The 20,310-nt window shown below is 51.6% G+C and overlaps 1 protein-coding gene across 1 annotated transcript in view; it reads right to left on the bottom strand.

The window, feature by feature from the left end:
- Window positions 1-1,512: 1,512 nt before the first annotated feature.
- Window positions 1,513-20,310, bottom strand: part of HOXC4 (homeobox C4) — a 38,198-nt gene continuing 19,400 nt past the window's right edge. The window contains exons 2-4 of the mRNA NM_001289851.1: window positions 4,258-4,374; window positions 3,177-3,621; window positions 1,513-2,684 (exon numbers count right to left, since the gene is read on the bottom strand). Of these exons, the coding sequence (NP_001276780.1) occupies window positions 2,329-2,684; window positions 3,177-3,615 (795 nt within the window). The 5' untranslated portion in view covers window positions 3,616-3,621; window positions 4,258-4,374 and the 3' untranslated portion in view covers window positions 1,513-2,328. The remainder of the gene's footprint in view (window positions 2,685-3,176; window positions 3,622-4,257; window positions 4,375-20,310) is intronic.

Below are 20,310 nucleotides of genomic sequence, written 5' to 3'. Positions count from 1 at the left end.
CCAGGATGGGAAAGACACCCAGGTCCACCCCTCAGACCTTCCTTTCCTTCCCCCAAGCACAACTAGACCCCCTTTTCCTGCCCCAGAATCAATTGCCTCAAGATGATGGGAGCCACAGTCAGATTTGGCCCCTAATTCACTTGATTACATAAAATCACTCCAGATAATTGTTGGCCCTGCTTCCTCACACTGTAGGCAGCTTGTTTTGCTGTCCCCAGGGCACCATTGAGGGAGGAGAAAGTAGACCTACAGGACTGATTCCCCCCAACACACACACACACACACACACACACACACACACGCTAAGTACCAGCAAGCAAGTCCTTCAAGAGGAAATAAATCCAAAGCTCACCAAACAGATTTTCATAACTTGGTTCTTCTGCTGCCTTTCACTCCAGAATCTGGGGAGAGAGGACAGCGGTATCCATGGCTCCCCTACTTACCCCAGATATCTTCTCCCTCTCTCTTCTACCTCTGATAGGCCTCCATCCTGAAATTTGGTTAAACTTCCCGAGAAGCTCACCAACTACCTCCTCACCTTCTCCCAACAAACAAGCGAACATGTGAGCAGGCCTTCCTCAGGGCCTGGGCCCCTGGACCAGAATTCGCTGGAGGCTTTGGCCTAAATTAGTCATTCAGGTAATCCAGCTCAGTTTTTTGTTGTTGTTGTTGTTTGTTTGTTTGTTTTAGCCCCCAAGGAAACAATTTAAAAAATTTTTTTACAACCAGGCAGCCTTGTTCTGCCTATCCCAAGCCCTGCGGGGACCTGGGAAGTTGTAGGAAGAGGGGTGGTCCCTGCCTCTCCCTGTGTCTTTTCTCAACACCTGGCAGGTCCATGATAAAAGTTAGGGGGAAAAAATAAAAGTGCTTCATTATCTCTAGGAATCAGGCTTTGAGGCCTACCCATGCAAGGGGGCCTCCCAGGCCTCTGGCCTCCACTTCACCCTTCTTTCCAAGTCTAAACAAACAGAGAAGCCATCCTGACAGGTCACTTTGCTGCTTCAGTCACCAGCTCAAAATGTTTCTTCTTTTAAGGAGAACAGGCATGCTGAGTGGGCATCTCCCTTAATCCCTTATTCCCAAAGAGCTTCCCAAAGATGAAAACTCTTCTTCCTCCCAACTCCCTAAACTTGCCTTCTAGTCTGCAAATTAGGCAGGCCTACTCATCAGAGAGAAAGGAGAAGAGAGGAGAAGGAAATAGACAAAAGAAGGCACTGTGCTTAACTCTAGAAAAGTGAGACACCCCCCCCCCAGCTCCACTCTAAGTACCCCCAGGAGAGTCTGGCCTCTGCAGACTCGGAGAAATTGGCCCCAATCTTCCACATCCCCTCCCCTGAGATCCTCTGCCCCAAACCTTTTGCTGGTTCTTCTAAGGACCTTGGGAAACTGGAGTTGAGAGTTAAGATTTGTGTGTTTGCTTAGAGTAAACTTCGGCAACTATATAGAGAAGGTGGGATGTTATACCAGGTCAGAAGGAGGAGGGGGATAAAAAGAAACCATCAGACATTGACGTAAAACTAATTCACATCCACTGGTTTATTATTGATCACGGGGCATTTCACATCGACACTAAAATTCTTTATTGCAAGTTTTACAATAATCAAGTAAATTCAGTCCAAAAACACAATAACCACGATGGGGGGGTGAGGGGTATTCTACCTATAGACTGCCTCTCTGAACTGAAAGTTCATTTTTATTTTCTTTTGGCTCCTCAAACTGAACAGCTCTGAGAGGCTCTCCAGATGCATTTAGCTTTGTCTGCTGTCTTCCCCCCCTCTCCTCCCAGCTCCCCCCAACAATAATACAAAAGAACTTCATAGCTTTGTTCTCCTTAAAATGACTTCCCCCTCACTAACCTCCCCTGGTGCATTTTCAATGCAAAAGGCCTAAGGAAAGAGCGGGGAAGGAGGAGGAGGAGAAAGAAGGAGGAGAATTGGCTTAAAAATCTCTTTCCTTTTTTCTTTTCCTCATTTCCCCTGAAACGCACCTAAACCAGACCATCGTACCTTGCAATATATAATTTTTGCAGCTTTTTTTCCTTAAAAAATAAATAACCCCCCAAAATGGCCTTAAAAAAAAACCCCAGCAGGTACCATGCTAAGACAACATCACATGCTTAAAAGGGTCCTTAACAGTGGAAAGGAGAGAAGGGCAGGGGGCTTGTTTGTTTATCTGTTTTGTCTGTTTGGAAATGACAAGGGATAAGGTGGGAGGAAGAGAGAAAAGAACCAAAATATATATATATATATTAAATTCTATAAATAAGAGTCAATTTGTGTGTGAGGGGAGGATGGGGGCTTGGGGTGGGGGCAGGGTGTGAGTTATGTTTTATAACCTGGTAATGTCCTCTGCCCGTTGCTGCTCCGGTGGCGTGGCGCTCTGGGAGTGGTCTTCAGAAGTGCCCTGGGTGGCTGCCGAGAGGGTGCTGGGTGCAGCGCCGGCCGGGGGCGCTGACCTGACTTTGGTGTTGGGGAGTCGGTGGTCCTTCTTCCATTTCATGCGACGGTTTTGGAACCAGATTTTGATCTGCCTCTCAGAGAGGCACAGCGAGTGGGCGATCTCGATCCTTCTCCTTCGGGTCAGGTAGCGATTGTAATGAAACTCTTTCTCTAATTCCAGGACTTGCTGCCGGGTGTAGGCTGTCCTCGAGCGCTTGGGTTCCCCTCCGTTATAATTGGGGTTCACTGGGGGAGGGGGAGGGGAAAGCAAATAGTGGGGTTCAAAGGCAGCAGGCTCCCCGCCCCCCACCCTCACCCCATCCTCAGCTCTGTTGTAACAGGAGGAGGGGGTGGTGGAAATAAAGTCATCAAGCTAAACGGGTTATAAAGAAGTTGAAGGGAGCTGGAGACTTTGTAGTGTAATAAGAGGGGAATCCTCATTGCAACGACACTGAATTATTTATGCGCCCTTAGAAAGCGAGCATAGTTTTCACACATACAGAACAGATCGTAGCACATGGCTCGGACTGCCCAGAGTAGCTAAGCCATAAAATTTATGGGGGATGTAATTACCCATTCTCGCTCGTAAATCCAGTTCAATTGTGCTAACCCAGAGTCGCTCCTGGAGAGAGAGGGGGAAGGAGAGAAAGGAGGACGGGGGCCGGAGGGGGCCGAGGAGGGTGGGGAGCGCTGGGGAAGAGGGGAGGGAGGGGGAGAGCAAAAAGCAAAGTTGCCTACCCGTGCTAACGTGGATTTTTTTCATCCATGGGTAGACTATGGGTTGCTTGCTGGCGGCGCTGGAGGGATGGTCAGGGGCTGGCTGGCTGCAGGCTGGCGGGGCTGGGGACGGGGAGGCGGAGGCGCCTGAGAGAGGCGCCGGCTCGCAGAGCGGCTGTGATTTCTCGGGGTGGTGGTGGCCCGCCTGGGCCGGGCCGTGGCCTCGCGAATTGCCCGGCCCCTGGAGACTGGTGCAGCTATACTGGCGCTCAGGGTAGCTAGGGCGCGGAGGCGGTGGTGGGTACAGCTCCTGGTGGTGATGCTGGAATCCCGATTCCCTGGTCCGGCCGTAATATTCCGGACTGTGTTCAGGGATGTAGCTATTTTGCGAATATTCTTCGCATGGAGGAAATTTCGGATCGATGTAGTTAGAGTCCATCAAATACGAGCTCATGATCATTAATTTCTGGAGTGGAAAATAATTTTTCTCGCTTTGTCGTTTTTCTGCTCCATAAAGCCCTCCTACTAGCTAGCGACCCTGTAAAGTTACTTTCACCATGTGACTCCGCCGGCCAATCACACGGAGCAACCCAGTCCCCGGATAAGGAACCGAATCGCTTTATTCAAAATGTATCCAATTTTTTTTGTGTGTGTGGTGGTGGTGGTGCTGGGGGGGTGGTGGCGGTGATGCGGGGTTAGCTGGCAGGGGCCGCGGTGCCCCCAGTGCACACCCCGCCGACTGACAACCCTCCCCTGCAAAAGGAGATGGGAAGCCCCAGCTCCCTTCTAAAGCCTGGGCACTGGGGGGCTGTCGGGAGGCTGTGATTCAGCCCCCTCCCAGGGTCTCCCCTTGGGCCTCCGGTGGGCCCCTCGGGCTTCGGCTCCCGAGCTTTTCCAGAGGTCTCCATTCATGGCGATCCTGTCTCAGTCTGTGTAGGGCACCGTGGCAGCGCCCCTCTTTCGCAGGAAGAGGAAGTTGAATGAGGACTGGAGTGGAGGTTGGATGGGGAGAGGCCCAGGCTGAGCCCAGGAAGCTGGTGAGCCTGGGATGCCCCCCATCCAAGGAGACCAGAGTCCAGCCCCCTTCCCCATACACACTCACTCAACCCTCTGGCCATGGGGCCGGCGAGGCAGGGTCCCAGCTGGACCGGGCAGGTAGAGGCAGCGGGATGCAAATGATTCTGACGTCATTTCTGGAGGTCTGGGGGTTGAGCCCCCGCTGAAGAGAGACAGGAAGTGGTTGGCAAAAGCAGAGTTCAGAAGCCTTGCCCTCCCCGAGTACCCACTAACCCTCCCTTCCCAGCCCAGAGCAGAGGATCTCTCCTGCTGGCCGCTGTTTCCACTCTCCATTCCGTCTGGCCTGCTGCTTTCTGACAACCGCCTCCAAGGCTGGTTCCCAAGGACCTGGAGCAGGGAGGAGAGCACTCTGCCAGGGGCCAGTGCCCTGGGATGGTGCCCAGCCAAGGCCCAGGGAGTTCTTCTTTCTCCATCCCCACAGAAGGCAGACCTAGCTAAGGGGGAGGCCTTCGTCTGTAGAGCCTGCTTCCGGCCAGGGATTGTATCCATGTAACACATGTGTTTACATGTAAACACGCATCCCCAAGGGCCAGCTCCAGGCCGCCTTCCAAAAGCTGAAGGGTGAGCTCACGAAGCTGGGGATGCTGGGCGGGCCTTGGGGGTCTCCAGCCCGTTCCTGCACCCTCCCCTCTCTCTGCTACCCACCCACAGGCATACCCTGATGGTGGGGTGGCAGGGCCATGGAGGAGGGAGGGGGCAAGGAAGAGCTGCTTTCTGACACACTCCCCCTCAGCCAGGGGTGGCCACGTCTTGCACCAATTCCAATTAACTGATCCCATAACTCAGAGTTGAGGGGGGTGGCAGAAGGGAGAGCCCAGGGAGGGAGCCGGGTCCCCTTGTTGCACTTGATAACAATTATAGTTTAAAATCATAGCTTGCCGGGGCTCGGCTATATTTTACTTGATAACAATAAAAGTGACACATAAAGTTAACTGTTTATGTTTTATTTATTAGACTAAATCTGCCAGCGGTGGTAGAAGCGCTTGCCTCGTCGCTACAGCTTTTATAGGGCTGTAAAACGTCATAAATCAGTCTCGTGGAATCGCCCGCACTCTTTGTGTCGGCGGCAGCGCAGGGCTGGCGGCCGCTGGCTGCCTGCTCCCTCCTTTCCACGAAAAGTCGTAATGTGATTTTTTTCCCTCTGATTTTATTATTATGATCGCCGCTGTGATTAGTCAATCTACCTTTAATTCGCCGCCCTACGCTGCCTCCTCCCTGCCCAGCCTGGTTGACACTTGAATAAGTACCTTTTAAAACGGCATAACAACTATTTGAGGGTTTAATTAGAACATCTGCAATTAAGGGAATGAGGAGGGGAAAGGGAAAAAAATAAAACCCTTGTGAGAGGGAGGCTGAAGGCGAGAGATTCCCAATCTGTCTCTCACCACCTTTGGGATGTCAGAGAGGGTCCCCACTTCCAAATTAGGGCTCACCCTGAGGGCTGGAACGAGAGCTGGGCCACAGCCGATGCCCAAAGGGACTGATTCACCCTGCCTGGGCCCCTGGCTGCCTTCCCTTCTGCAATGCTTAAGCCCCCCAAACTCACCCCAGGCTCACCAAGAGCCAGTGCTTGGGGGTCCCTGGATACCCTCTCCCCAAGAGGTCAGTGCCCGACCCCTACCAACAGATGGGTGAGAGAACCGGAATTCCCTGGAGGTTGACCATCTCTTAGAAGAGGTTCTCAGATTTCCAAAGTTGGTTGAGAACTCCTGCCCACTCCTGTCCGGGACCCTCTGCGTGTGAGGACTGGCTGGTTTGGTTGGAAGAGGAACTTGAGACTGTGAGAAGGGGAAGGCTGCTGCTTGGTTGACAGTGATTTGGAGTGCGTGAGGGTTTTATTATTGGTGGGAGGGGGATAGGTTAATTATAAGTTGTTGGAAGTGGCGAGGGAAACCAATGCTGACTGCCGATCCACATAAAAATTCTGAACCCAGCCCCAGACTGCTGCCTGGGGAGAGGCAAAGCCCCTGAGAGCTCAGGTAGGGTGGGAGGAAGGCTGCTGAGGGAGAAAGCCTTCCAGCCCCACCCCCATCCTCCCTTCTAGGCCTGCACCTGGATCAGGTAGCCCCACCTCATCCAGGCAGGGAATAATCTCTGCTCCACCTGGCTCCGCTCCTCGCAGTCCTCACATTCACCTTCTAGCAGCCCTGCCCCCGCCTCAGCTCGCTCTTCTTCCATTTCTTCACCCTCTTGGTCTTAATTAGGGAGTCCTTCCCAAGGCATTGCACATCTCACACCACCACTCCCTAGGATTCAGAGCTCCTGCAGGTGGGTCGAGGGAACGAGAGCAGGAAACCCACTTCAGGCCAGTACGTGTAAGTAGATCCAGAGAGTTCAGATGCCTCCAACCACGTGTCCAATCCGTCTTTGGTTATTACTGCTAACAAATATATTTGCATTCATACTATTAACATTTATTAATATATTAAATGCCTCCTTATGCAGCCATAAATCTGTGGAGTTTTCGCTCCAGGTTTTCACAGCTAATTCGATATGCACATCCAGAAAGTGAAATCTGGGAGATTCCCCCAAGTATGCCCACACTTATCTACATCACTTACCAAAACCCTCTCTTTGGGCTCCTATAATAGCAAGAAAGTTGCCTATGGGGAAAATAACAAGCCAGACTCTACCACACACACACACAAGAACATTTTCACCAGGATATTATTGCAAGCACAGAAATAAGATCCCTTCGGAGGGCTTCTGTACTTAGCACTGGCTTAACGGGTTGGGGAGGGGGGCAGTAAAGCGGTTCTTGCCCGTGATGAATCCTTGTATCTCCTTTTGTGCTTCGCCCTCCTGCCTCCTCAGCGCAGGGATCTCCAACCCCTGCTCTGCCCTCCACCTCTCTCTGCCCCAATTTTATTTTTTATTTTTTCTGATCACCTTTTGCCAGCCTCTAAGCCATCACTGTCTGAATGCCCCCCTCACCCCATATCCTTTCTAAGTCTTGATCTGGTTTCTCTTTCGGAAACACGTTTCAGTACAAAGCGCTTCCCTTCTGACACCGCTGAAGAAAAATATGTGTCCATTGTGTGCGAGGCCTTATTGTGCCCGGATTACCATACTGACCGTTGGATAACCCATATTCCTCCCCTCCCCGGTAACAAGCTGCCGGCTGAGAGACCTCAGCGGCTCCACTGATTCTGCGATGCCTTAAAATCTCACGTCTCAGAATCCCTGGATTTTCCTAGGGAGAAAAATAAGTGGGAGAACCAACTCAGGACTTGGAGGGCAAAGAGAAGGAAAATGAGGGTCAATCCACTTCCCACTCTCAGAAGTGCAGGGTGTGGGTGTGTGCGGGCACGCGCGCCCGTGTGTGTAGGTGGTTTTTGTTGTTGTTTTAGAGATTAAAAATTGCAACATGTCTCTTTCTTCTTCCTCAAGTAAATTGACTTTTAGATGGTATACAATCAAGTAATTCATTTCATTTTTATTTTTTCTCCGAGCAACTTGAAAACCCCAAACTAAAGCAAGGCTCCCATTTTTCCCCCTGTGTGTGTATATGTATATATGTATGTGTTTTGTCCCTTTCTAAAGCCAGCAGGCAGGGCTAATGTATGCAAAAGAATATGCAAATGCTTAATTGATTTTTTCTTAAATCTCTTGTCAGTAAAAGTAATGAATTGGTCTAAAATGATTTTAATAACCCAGAAGTGTCACCAGAAAATACTCAACCTTTTTTTTTCTCCTAGAATCGCTTATAGTCTCAAAAAAAAAAAAAGCAATCATGGAATGTTAATTTTCCCCCCTTTAAATATTAAAGATGAATCTCTCTTGTTTATTCGGAGACCATAGGCAAGGTCCTCTCATGGATTTCCCCCTCCTTGCTTTGCCTTTCTTGGAATTCAATTTTCCTCAAATCTCGTTTAAAGTGGCTTTTTAAAAAGTGGCTGCATTTTAATATTGGTTAGACAGAGTGACCTGCATTTCACCTCGGGTGTTTGACTTGTTCCAATAGGTCACTGCCATGGGGTTATTGATGGGGAAACTCCATTGAAATTTGTCTCTTCGCAAATGGCCTTTAGATCTTCCAACGAGTTCAATAACTAGTTATAATGTGGAAGGGGAAAAATGAAGGCCCTGGGCTAACGAATTTGATGTTTCATTTTTATGCTGGAGAAATTGTTAGTTAGAGGTTGGGTTCCCCACCCCCTTCCTTGCCCATCGTGGCCTCACTGACTCTTGTCAAGTGAGGCCCCCACTCTTGTCCAAGGCTGCTGGATTGCATCCCCTTTAAAATTGGGGCTGGGGTGTCCCCTTCTCCCTTTGATGCAAGCTTTAACTCCTCTTTTTTGTTGTTGAAAATTCTGACTTATGGCTGCAGGAAGCTTGCGCTGCTGAAGATTTGTAACCTGAACTTTCCTGTTAGAGGGGGAAGGACTTTTACTTTTAAAGCTCTCTAAATGTGGTTTTGAAAGATCTAGGAATTAGGCTGGCTTAGGGGAGCTTACAAAGAGCTCCCTGACCTAGTGCTCTCAGAATTAAGAAGCCGATAGGAAGATGGGATCCCTTTGGGGAGCTGATGAGGGCATCTCAACATGCTCTTGGCCTCTGAGCTGCCAGAGACCCATGGGATTAGACACCCAGGACCAAGGAAGGTAGAGACTGGGAAAGGCTAAGGATAGAGGGAGAATTCCAATATAGCAGGCAAGAGAATCCTGGGTCTCCTCCAGGGTCAGAAACAGAATTCATGGGGACTTGGTCCAGTAACTGCCTGCTGAACTTCCTAAGAAGGGCGCCCGGCAAAAGCCCAGTGCCCAAAGATGATGCATTTTACTGAACTGGAGAGAGCAGAGGAAAATGATGGGGGGGAGTTGAAGATTTTATAAGGTTTCCCCTTTTTTTCTGGAGTTCTTAAGGAACGGGAGAGGAAAGGGCAGGGAAAGGGAGGAAAGGTCTTCATTTTATTCGCCCCAATCACACCCAAGTTGGGGAGCTGGTGACTTCTCCAGAGAAGCCTCTGTGAGAAAGGGCTGTGAGAGCTTGTTCTCTCCAGGCTGACCCAGCCATACCTGATCATTACCATCATTAACCTCAGTAATAACAAGAACACCATTCCCTCACAAACAGAGCTCCCTGCGTGCCTTATTTTTTTCCTCCAGGAACTGTTCCTTCTCGTTCCCTGCCCAAAGGGGTCCAGTTAGCTCAGGCCCAAGTCTCCCCTTAATAAGCCCACTCACCTCCCTTCCAAACCTGGATGCCTAGATGAGAGTCATTCCAAAGGCAAGCCTTGATTCCTGGGGTGGGGGAATCCAGTCCAAAGGCAACATGTAAGTGTCTGAAACTAGGGTGCCACTTCCCTCTACCCCCTTAAACCCAGAGGCAACGTCTTGGTGCCACTTGCGCTCTCAGACAAACCTGCCTGGACAGATCGGGGCACCCCAGGGATCACCACACGCCACGACCCCATGAAAATGGGGGAGCCCGGGAAGGGCCCATCGGGCGGCTTCAGGGTCCGGCCTAGAAGAGGACACACAGCCTGCTCTTTCCAGCCAAGCGGGAATCAATAGCGATCTGTTACAAACTTCCCCGCAGCCCCTCCGCGCTCCAGCCGCGACGGGAGAGCCCCATCCTCAGGCCGCTCGCCCACCTCGGCCCGCACCTTGGCTGCCTCCTCCGAACCCCGGACCCCCAAGCTCGGGCCTCGCCCTCTCCCCGTTTTAATTACGTGATTGATTTTCGCTTTGGCCGCGTCGGGACGCCTCCGCCTCCGACTGTTTAAATCTTTCGGCTCCCTGTTTTGCATTTCCGAGTCCTCCTGATGGGCTGTAATTTAGAGACTGGCCCTCGGGCGGCTGGGTCCGGGTCCGGGCTGCGGCCTCGCCCTACACTCCAACGAAATGGTCCTCCCGGGCTGTGCGGCGCGGTCCGCTCTGCAGCCGCTTCACCGCGCGGGGATCTCACACCGTGCTCCTGCCCATCCGCCTTGCTGAATTATTTTGTGCTCCGTTATTCTCTGATAGAAAAATGTTCCGCGTTGGAGTTAGCACTCCATGCCTGGGCTCGGAGCCGGGCCGCTCAGCGTTTTTGTTTTCTCTTCACCCGAATGAGGGGTATATGTCTGGGTAGGTCTGGATCGAGACCCCGGGAAGCGCGACGCCCGGCTCCAGGCTCGGCGGGGAGCTCCATCCGCTTCCCCCAAAGACCCGGCCCCGCCGGCGGCCCAGAAGCGCCGGGAGAAGCGAATTCGGCCGCAACTTTCCACCACTTCGGCGCAAGTGGGACCGCAGGGCCGGCGGCCCCCAGCCCGCAGTTGGCCGTTGGGTCTCATTTTGCTCCCCAGCCCCAGATAGAGGCCCCATCACCCGGGCAGCCCCAGCGGGCATCGGAGCAGCCTCTGGGAAGTGGCCGCGGTCCCACACCGGAGGGACCGAAGGTGAGGCGAAGTAAGGGAAGGACGGGAGGCATTTCCACGGACGGGAAGACTAGATGCGGGGTGCGGAGAGGACAGGGAAGACGTGAAATTTTAAAAAGGAGCCCCTTCTCCCACCGTGGCTGACCTCCCCTTTCTCTCCTCCGGAAGAAAAAAAACATCCCTCTTTTTCCTCCCTAAACCGCTGGTCTCCTGCTTAATCTCTCATCTATTTACAACTAATAAACACTTCTCTGATTATTTCCCCATGTCCTGTTCGTTCTTTGATCCTTTTCAATGAGGCGAGCTCTGAGTTACTATTAGCACTATTTTATGATCCTGCTTTTCCCTCAGGGAGAGGAGGGAGTTGGGAATGTCTTTCTCACTGGGGAAGAAGTTCAGTGAAACTTGAGTTGGTCACAACCTTCTCCCTGTCCCCCCCCCACCTGCAACAGCCGAGCCCCAGCTCCCTCAGCCCCTCTCCCCCCACCCCTTCCCGCAGAAATGTTGCCGGGTAAATAAGAGTCCTCCTGTCTGGCTATTAGGATTCTGGAGACGTTGGCATCTGTAGCAATCATTAGTCAAAGCCGCGCAAGCCAAAGGAGCCGAGGAGTTGGACAGAAAAAATCTTGGAAATGATATACAGGAGCCGCGGAGGCATCAATCCCGGCCGATAAGAGCTCGGCTGCCGGGAGTGAGGCGGCCGCTTAATTGGGCCCTGGGCACCAAGAACAATTGGGGAGGAGGCATCTATGGGTCGGGCAGTGACTCTGGCACCATTTGGGCACCCTACAAAAATAGTGGGGGACTTGAACGCTCTTTTCCCCAAATTTCAAAGGCCCAGTTGGCGTGGGGGGACAACGCCTCCGTCAGCCTCTCCACCCTGGGAGCCAAGAGGAGCGGAGCTAGAGGACTCTTCCCTTCTCTCTCCCGTCTTAGTGACTGTCTTGGGAAGTACTGCAGGTTGGGGAGCCTGGGCTGGGATTTCAGGTCATAGGGACAGCCTGGAGAGGACTGTGGTCCCTAGAGCAGGTTTTCAGGGGCAAATAACTCATTTGGACTCAGCCTTGGAGATAGCAACAGAATCACTCCCTTTAATAAGCAAGACAGCCCAGAGATATTTGTTCCCTATCCCCACTCACCTGATGTCTTTATTGACACAGAGATAGAGAGACAGAGAGATGCAGTAAGTGTCAGTCCTTCTAGAGGGAGATCTATGTCCCTACATATAGATACATGCATTATGGAACCATCTCTAAACATACTTTCAAATATTTAAGTTTGCAGCAAAATTGCAAAGACTATAAAGATCTCCAAATATGTAGCTTCAATATGTAGCTATTTTATGAGTTGGGACTTCTGCATAAATCTAGATAAAATTTTCAAAATAGAGATTGAGCAACACACGCAGAGTTCTTTCCAACCGAGGGAAAAAACTCACCAATTATTCATCCAGATATTTAGGGAGAGACATCCCAGCTTATACATCCAACACTATAGAGAGATTGGTAATGTGTACACAGGAGTTTAACAGAGGACTGTTACGTTCACTGTGTATCTATAAATCTAAATATCTATAAATCTGCATTTAAATGTGGAGTAGAGAGGGATGTAAAACACATCCTGTTATACACAGAGCAATCTATAAATACATTTTCACGTATACAACTATGGGATTGCTCAGCTCTCTGTAAAGACACGTGTATTTGCATCGAATCTTAGGAATGAGGGAGATTCTCTGATGCTTGTGGGTTTGGGATGCCCCAGCCCAGACTTCCCTGGGAAATAAATGAGAGTAAACTGAAGCCTGTGCAAGTAAGTGCTAAGAGGGCCCAGGGACTCATATAATCTATGGCCTTATTTCCAGCATATGGGGCATCTCTCTGGCGATGGATAGGAGCCCTGACAACTGGGCCTGAAAGCATCCTGACTTGATGTAGCCCGAACTGAGACAGAGGTAGAGGACTCTTTACTTCTTTCCCCTTTAGCTCCCTAACCCAAAGCTGGGGGACGGATCCATGGGAAGCTGGGGTGTCTTTAGGAGGGGAAGGCTCATTAACATTACAAAATGGAGCCATTTAGGTAAAATTTGTTTTTGGCAACAGCTCGGTTAGAGGGAGATGTGAGAAGACTGTGGGCTTTCACACACTACCCTGCACCCATCTTAATTACATAAAACCCAGTCACTGAGAGTTTCCTCCATTCATACAATGCTAGATGGGGTCATCTATATGCCCCCCTCCCATCCCCTCTCTTCACGAGCTGTCTCTTACAGACCTGAATTCCCACCCTGTCAAGAAGGGGTTTGGGGCTCAAGAAAGACATCACAGGGAGACAGCGGCCCCAGAGAGAGTAGAGCCCCCAGGAGTCATGGTATCTACCACCAGGCTCAGAAGCTGATTGCTTTCCACGTTAGCTCCTTTTTAACTAAGGGGTTGGGGGAAGCAAGGTCTGTACGGGCAAAAGAAAATAAAAGACGGCATGATTTTTAAATCTGGAGTTTTGAGGGGGAAAAATCACCAATGAGCCCTTTTCTTATTGGAGGCAGAGGATTTGGGGAGCCCTGGACTTCCTTTGATTTTTCTGCTCTGGTTTACTGGGGAAAGGGAGGTAAGGAGGGCCCCAGGTGGGCTTGGAGAAGTGCAATCCAATCTAGTTGGCCAGCTTGGGGGAGAGTGATTTACAAAGCAAAAGCTCAAACGCTACTTCCTGAGAAGTCACCAGATCAAAACAGCCTCCTCTAGGCTTTATGACCCCATCTCTACTCCCAACAGGAAAAGCACCTTCAATAAAACCTCAGCCCACGCCCCCATCCTCCACCCAGAGGAGGGGGAGAGACACAGTGTAAAATGAGGGACGTGACCCTTCCTCGCTTCATACACAGACACACACACACACACACACTCACACACACACTGGTTCTCCAGCCAGAAAGTTGACTTTTTAAAGAAGTATTTACTAGACAAGAATTTTCTCCACCATCTGAGCAGAGAAGCAGCCCTAAGGTATTTGGAATTAAGCCTGAAGAGCAGATTTGATCAGATAAGGATTTGGCCTCCTAGTCCTACATTGCCTTCCAACCCCCTACAACTCAACAGGCCAACAGGCCACTAAAGGTCACCAAGAGCCTGGCTGCCCCCATCTGTAGGGGCTGCTCCAGGGGGTTGGTTTTCCGGGGAGGCAGAAGGGAAGAAACTTAACAGATGCCTAGGGCTCGAGGGCATGAGTGGGGAGGGGAGGACAAATGGTCTTCAGGCTGGGCTGATGGGAAGAATCATGGGCTACCGGGAAGTTAGTTTAAGGCTGGTTTGCTGTGTCCAGCCTGGCCTTCAGACCTCTTTCATACACACTTGGACACATATATATACTTTGCCTGTTCAGGTGTGGTGATCTGGGCTGGGGGGCTGAGAGAACTGGGGATCTTTCAAGGGCAGAACCCAGCCTCCTCTACCTCTCTGAGAGCTGTGTCACATGCAGATCTGAAGGGATCCCAGGGAACTGAGCCCACACATTCCACACCCCCCAATATGGGGCTGCAGATCATGGCACTTGTGTCAAGTATAGAGAAGTAGCCTCTGTCCTGCAAAGGCTCCCTAGCATGCCCAGAGCCTTCTGGTCAACCTCTCATTCTAGCTTCTAAGGCCTGGTCATCAGAGGCTGAACAAGGTCCTGGATAACCTAGCCCAACTTCCCTAAGTCCCAAATTTCATCTCCCTCCCACCCCCACCCACACACAGTGAATCTTCCCAGGAGTGGGAGAAGAAAATGGATCCCAGGGTTCTTCTGTAGGACTCAAGGACAAAGAGATCTCTATCATCTCAGTTCCTCAGTCCAGACTCCTTGGGCTCCTGGGGCCCCATCAAAGCAGTGAAGGGAGGTATCACAACAGACATACCATTCTGGGTTACAAAGACCCGACAAAATGGACGTGATTTTCTTGGCCCTCTAACAGCTAGCCTCTTCTTGAAATTGAATTTCAAAAAGCCAGAAAGCCCTAGCTTGGGGTCCTGAATCCAGATTCTGTCCCTTCTCCACCTCTAAGGGCTCCAGGGTCTCCAGTCCCACTGAGGAGGAAGCTCAGAGCAGTGCCTGTCTCTCCAGGAAAGGAAAGCACAGAATTAAAGCCCAGGACAATGATGTTTCAGCTCAGGAACTCAGCCCAAAGCAATTACACAAAGAGAGGGAGAGTCAAAGACACAGATAAAGTTGACCTGGATATTAAGAGGGGCTGAGGCAATAAAGTCTCTCTTCCCAGTGCCTGCTTAGAATGAGCCAACACTCCTGCCCTTTCTTTCCTTACTTTCCTGGAGTCTGGAAACTCCAGCATGAGATATCCACACAGAGGTGAGGATTGGTCTCGGACAAGACTACCACACCATCTACCAGAGAAAAATAAGTTTGTGTGCTCTAATTCTAATTCATGATAGAGGTTAGTGGAGTGGTGGGAGTGAAGGTGACTTGGCAAGTGGGGGCTCAGTGGTTTCTGAGAAGAGCTGCCCTCCCTCTGACTTCTCATTCTAATCCTTCCCACCTGACCTGTGGCATTGGCCCCAAGTCAGCCCCACCCAGACAAAGCCCAGCTCCATCTGGGCTATCCCTTGACGCCCCCAGAGGAGGGCTTAGAGGTCTGGGTGGCACAGCCCGTCTTGCTCCTCCGTCAGCTCAAGGAGGGCAGGAGTTCAGGAGGAGGAGAAGGGGAGGGGAGGGGAGGGGAACTCAACCAGAAAATTAACCCTGGAACAAAGCCTTGGAGACTGGGGGATGGGGGTGGGGGGGAGAAATGCCTGGGTCTGGGCCTGAAAGTCAAGTGTTCAGGAGACATGAGGACAAGTACTCCTGCCACACATGCACATTCTCTGTGCCATCAGATGGACTTGCTCAGCAATAGTTTATCAGCCATTGCTTGTTCTGACCTAACCCATGTGTAAACACAAACGCAAAATCCACACCTTCAGTGGCTGTGTCCTTTGATAACCATTGGCCAGGACAAAGGGTCATCATCAACATCATCATATCTTGTTAAAAGAATGGAAAGGAAGGGAACTTAAATCCATCACCTGTTTCGTATGGGGGAAGGGAGGGGGAAGGGTCCTGGTTTTCCGTGCTGATTTCCTTTTCCAGAATGCTTCTTTCAACTTACTTGAAGTTATTCAACAAACTAGGTACCAAATACAACTTTCAAAAAGTCTCCACTTTTGCTCCCTTCCCCAACCATGCCAGAGACACTTCGATAAAGCTAATGGCTTCTGGAGCATTTCCAGAAAGATAAATCAAAAGAGGTCTCTTCTAATCACTCCACCTGTCCCCAAGAGGATAAGAGAATGAAAGCGAAAAGGTGTGCAAGGTAAGTGTATAGGGAATAATCATAGTCAGAATTTGAATTCAGGGCTGGAGTTCGTATCCACATCCACTGTACAGCCTAATCTAGAGTGTATTATCTATAAAGTCCAGGGAATTGGGTAAGATCACACAGGAGAACATGAGAATAATGCAGAGGTTGCCCCACAACCTCAGATCCCAGTGCAGTTGAGACTGATCTCGAAGTATAACTTTGTTAGAACTGGAGGACAAAAGCCAAAGACTCCCCAGAGCTGGGTCAGGGACAGAGGAAGAGGGCTAGAATATTCTCAGCATCACTTATCCCCTTCATTTCAGAGACATGGAGGACCCAAGAACTAAAGAGGGTGGTGGGGAGGGAAGAAGAGGAGTCCGGGGAAGGCCGAGACTGAGACCCCAGTACTTTTGGCTGATTGGTTGCTAAAGGCCATGTGACCCTGCTTAGCTCATTTCTGATTGGTTGCTTGACCTCTTCTAGGGTTAAAGACCTAGGAACAAAATTAAAAGCTTTCCGGGTTAGGTGGGGCACCTTGACACCTGATGGACCGCCCATCCCCCTATACTCCAGAGAAACCGCAAATTCCAGAATGGGGGAGGGGTGGGAAAGCCAAGAATGTCAAGGCCCGTTTGTGTTTGTACTACATCCATTTGTATTAGTCCTACAAAACAGCAAAATAAATAAATACATGTAAAGAAAACCCCACCACAACAAAAAAACAAACAACAACGCCCTGGCAAATTATCTGAGAGGAAAGACAATCTGCAATTACTGGGGTGGGAAGAAGGGGGTGATAGTTACACGGAACTTTTGAGCCTAAGAAACAGGAAAAGGGGGCGAGGGAGTCATAGAAACCCTCCAAGAGACGCTGTGTAAGTCTGTAAAACAGAAACACACTCACTCACCCTGCTACACAGAGCTGAAGGGATCGGGACTGAGATCTGGCCAGGAGCTGGGGAAGGCAGCGAGTCTTGCCTGGGTGTGGGACTTGGGCCCTGATTAAATTCTTGATTGAAGACCATTAGATTCGCTCCCCAAGACCCAAGGGAGGCTGGAGGGAGGGGGGGCGTCAAGTTATAGACCAAGGGAAACTCCCATCTCCCTGCTGCTTGGATGGAAAGTTTCCAAAAATCCTCAGAATCAGACTGGGAGGGAGGGGTAGAGTCGGGGAGGGCCCCTAATGAGAAAGGGAGAACAGGAGAGTTAATTCTCCAATGGGTTACTGGGAAGAGTCCGCTGGGGTCCTAACGGCCTCTCCAGAAAATAAAGGAGTGGGAGGCTGGAGGGGGAGGCCGGTGTTGAGGGACTGAGGCCCGGGAGGGAAGGCTTTGGAGAGTTCTCCACCTGGGCGCCCCGGCTCTTCAGCTCCTCTAGCATGCGACAGTCCCCTAGAGCAAGGGACGGGGCTCCAGCTCTGACGGCCGGTGTCCTTGGGTCTCTGTTCCCCATCACCCTGCCAGAGTCTGTCTGGGCCCCCTGCCTCTGCCTGATTCCTGTTTCTTTCTCAGTCTTTTGGGCGACAGGGGCACGGTAACAGCGTCCTCCTCCTGTCCCCAACTGCACCTCTCCATCCAGTGGCGCCCAGAGCCCCTCGCCCCCAAAACATTCCCTCCCCCTCTGCTCTGCCTCACCCCCTCGCTCCCCTCCCCCTTTCCCCTGGCCTAGATGCCTTGCCCTCTAAGGACCCGCTTTCCACCCTGCTTTGGAATCCCTGGCCTCTTCAGAGAACCTGCGTTCCTACGTTGTCATTTTCTTGGTGTAGCCCCCAGTGAAGCACGGGGAGGTGAACACTACGCATCCTCCACACGCAGGTGTGGAGGACACGTCCTGCCTCCGTGTCCAACGCCTCTGCTCTTCTTTCCTAGAAACCTGAAGGGAGTCTCAGCCTGAGATTGGCCCCAGGGCACTATGCCCATTGGGTCCTGAGGGCTCCATCGCCCAGAGGCCACTCTCTCTTCGGGGCCAGGGGACTTTCCTGGCCAGCCTAGTAAAGACATTGCCTCCACTCCCATGCCCATTTATACTCCATTCACAGCAGGGGCCTCTAGGCCTCCTCAGGCCAACGCTAGGGATGCCAGGAAAGACCCCGACAGTTAGAGGGAGGGGGAGGCATGAAACCACACTGGCCCCAGACAGACTAAGACCCCAGACTGTGGAGACCCGGAGACCCGGACAGCTGCCCACCCAGGCCTGGTGATGAAGAGAGAGAATGTTTCGGGACTCCCTGGGCTCCACCCGCCAACTTTAAGATGCTTCCGCCATTTCAGTTCACAGCCTGTGGGCTCAATAGTCCCAAAGGCCTCCTTCCCTGTCTCCCTCCCCAGCTGCCTGCCCTGCCTGGACTCTGGGCCACTGGCCAAGGGCTGAACTGGCCCCTCCCCAGAACAAGGGCCCCAGAGGCCCTTTGCACTTGCGCCTACAGTTTACACACTCCTAACAAACAGCAAACATCCCTGTGTCTGCCGCTGTCTTTCTTCTCAACTGAGAAGGGAGAGGGGGTCAGGGGGACCTGGCAAAGCTCTAAAGGACCCAGGTCTCTCTTTACCCCAGTCGACTTGCAGCTGGAGGGACTGAGGGGCTGGGGGTGGGGAGGGCTGGTCTGGGGAGACAAGCTCCCCCATCCTCCTACCTCCCAGCGGCTTCTCTTCTTCTCCCACCCCGGCCTGGGGAGGCCTGGGGAGGCCTTCTTCCCCTCCCTTCATGAGTGGGAACTGCCTCCTCTTTGGCGGGGTTGGGGGGGATTAGGTAAATGGGAGAAAGGGTCAGAGAGAGAGAAAATTAACTTACAGCGTTCGTCTGGGATTCATTTGCGAAGATGTAACCTCTCTCACCATCATCCCCAGCGCCGTAATCCCCTCTAACTGCCAGGCCCTCTGTCCTAGCATTAAACCTCACCAGCAGCTGCGTGGCTGGACAGTTAAGATTATATATGATGTAAATATATTGTGGGTTTGTCAGCTCTCCCTACACCATAAAACTTGGTTTAATGACATCACGTGGTCCCCCAAGAGCCACTCATGGGCTTGCCTTCGGGCCATTCACATAAATAACCTCCAAAAGTTTCAAACTCCTAAATTCACATAGAAGCAGTGCGTGTTTCTCTAATGCTCAGTTACACTAAAAAGCCCTCGTGCTGCTCCCTGGCCTCACCTCATACCCCCCTTGCAGGGTGGGGAGAGGGCAGAGGATGGATCTTTATTTATTTACTTACTTACTTCCATAAGGACCTGTCGCCTTGAGGTCGTGTTGATATTTTTTTTTCCTCCTATTTTCTTTCTCCTCTCTCCTCTAATTGCTCAGAGTGGGCCGTGTCCCCCTCTTCCCACTCCCCCGGGAAGGTAAGTCATGCTTCTTCCCCTTCTTCCTCACTGCCAGAGGGGGTGGGTTCCAGGGCAAAGTGGAGAAGCAGGCTCCATGGTCTCCGTTTGGGACCCAGAAGCCCCTCCACTAACTCCCCAAGAGCAATGCCAAACCCTGGTACTTGAAGATTGTTCCAGGAGGCCGGCTGGTGAAGCAGAAGCCTCTGTTCAGGGAGAAAGCAAGAGTCTGGGCCGCACCCACTCGCAGTGCAAGGGAGCGTGTCCGAGGCCTCTGTCTAGGTTGTGGGCGCTGATGCCGCCGAAGCAGAGGCTGGGCCCTGAGCACAGGTCTGCAGACCATGACACAGGGTGGAAAACTGGCAGGCACGGCTGTGTCTACCCAAGTCTGGCCGACCGGAGTCACTACTCCAGCTCCTCCAGGGAAAGAGGAGACCCAAACCCTGCGGGGAGGAGGCGTCAGTGCACAGTGGGGCTGGTGTAACCTGCCCAGCGGGTCTGAGCCACACTGTCCCCACCCCTGGCCAGGGGCGATGCATCCCCTCACCCCACCCCACTTCAACCCCGGGGAAGAAGCGCAGGGCCTCGGCAGTCAGGGAGGCTGGGGTGGGTGATGGTGGGCACCACGACCTCTTTCTTAGTTAACTGTGACCCACTGGAGACACCAATGCTTCTCCACGCTTCACTGCTCGCCCAATAGTTTTACTCAGCATGGAGAAAAAATTAAAATAACTCCCTGAAGAAAATTACACATTTTATTTGAGAGAAAGGAGACAGATGAGCTGGTGCAGGGCTGGGCTGACTGCTGAGCGCTAGTGGAAGAGAGACATTACAGGCTCCCTCACCTGGCCTGAGTGTAGTGAGAAGGGGAAGGGTGGAGCCATGGGTGCAGTTCAAGAAACATGTGTGGAGACCTCCTACGTGCTAAGCATGGGGTGAGGCAAGGCTCTTGGGTCTTTCAGAAAAAAAAAATGACAGACTGGCAGCTTAGGCAGTGGGATGCAGAGGAGTCAGTCCTTACAATAAATCCAAGGAACATCAACGTTAATAATCATAAATATTCCCCTT

This window comes from Orcinus orca, chromosome 11, assembly GCF_937001465.1.
Source record: "Orcinus orca chromosome 11, mOrcOrc1.1, whole genome shotgun sequence".
Classification (NCBI taxonomy): domain Eukaryota; kingdom Metazoa; phylum Chordata; class Mammalia; order Artiodactyla; family Delphinidae; genus Orcinus; species Orcinus orca.
Note: the sequence above shows the minus strand (reverse complement) of the source record. Positions and strands in the feature narration are given on the sequence as shown.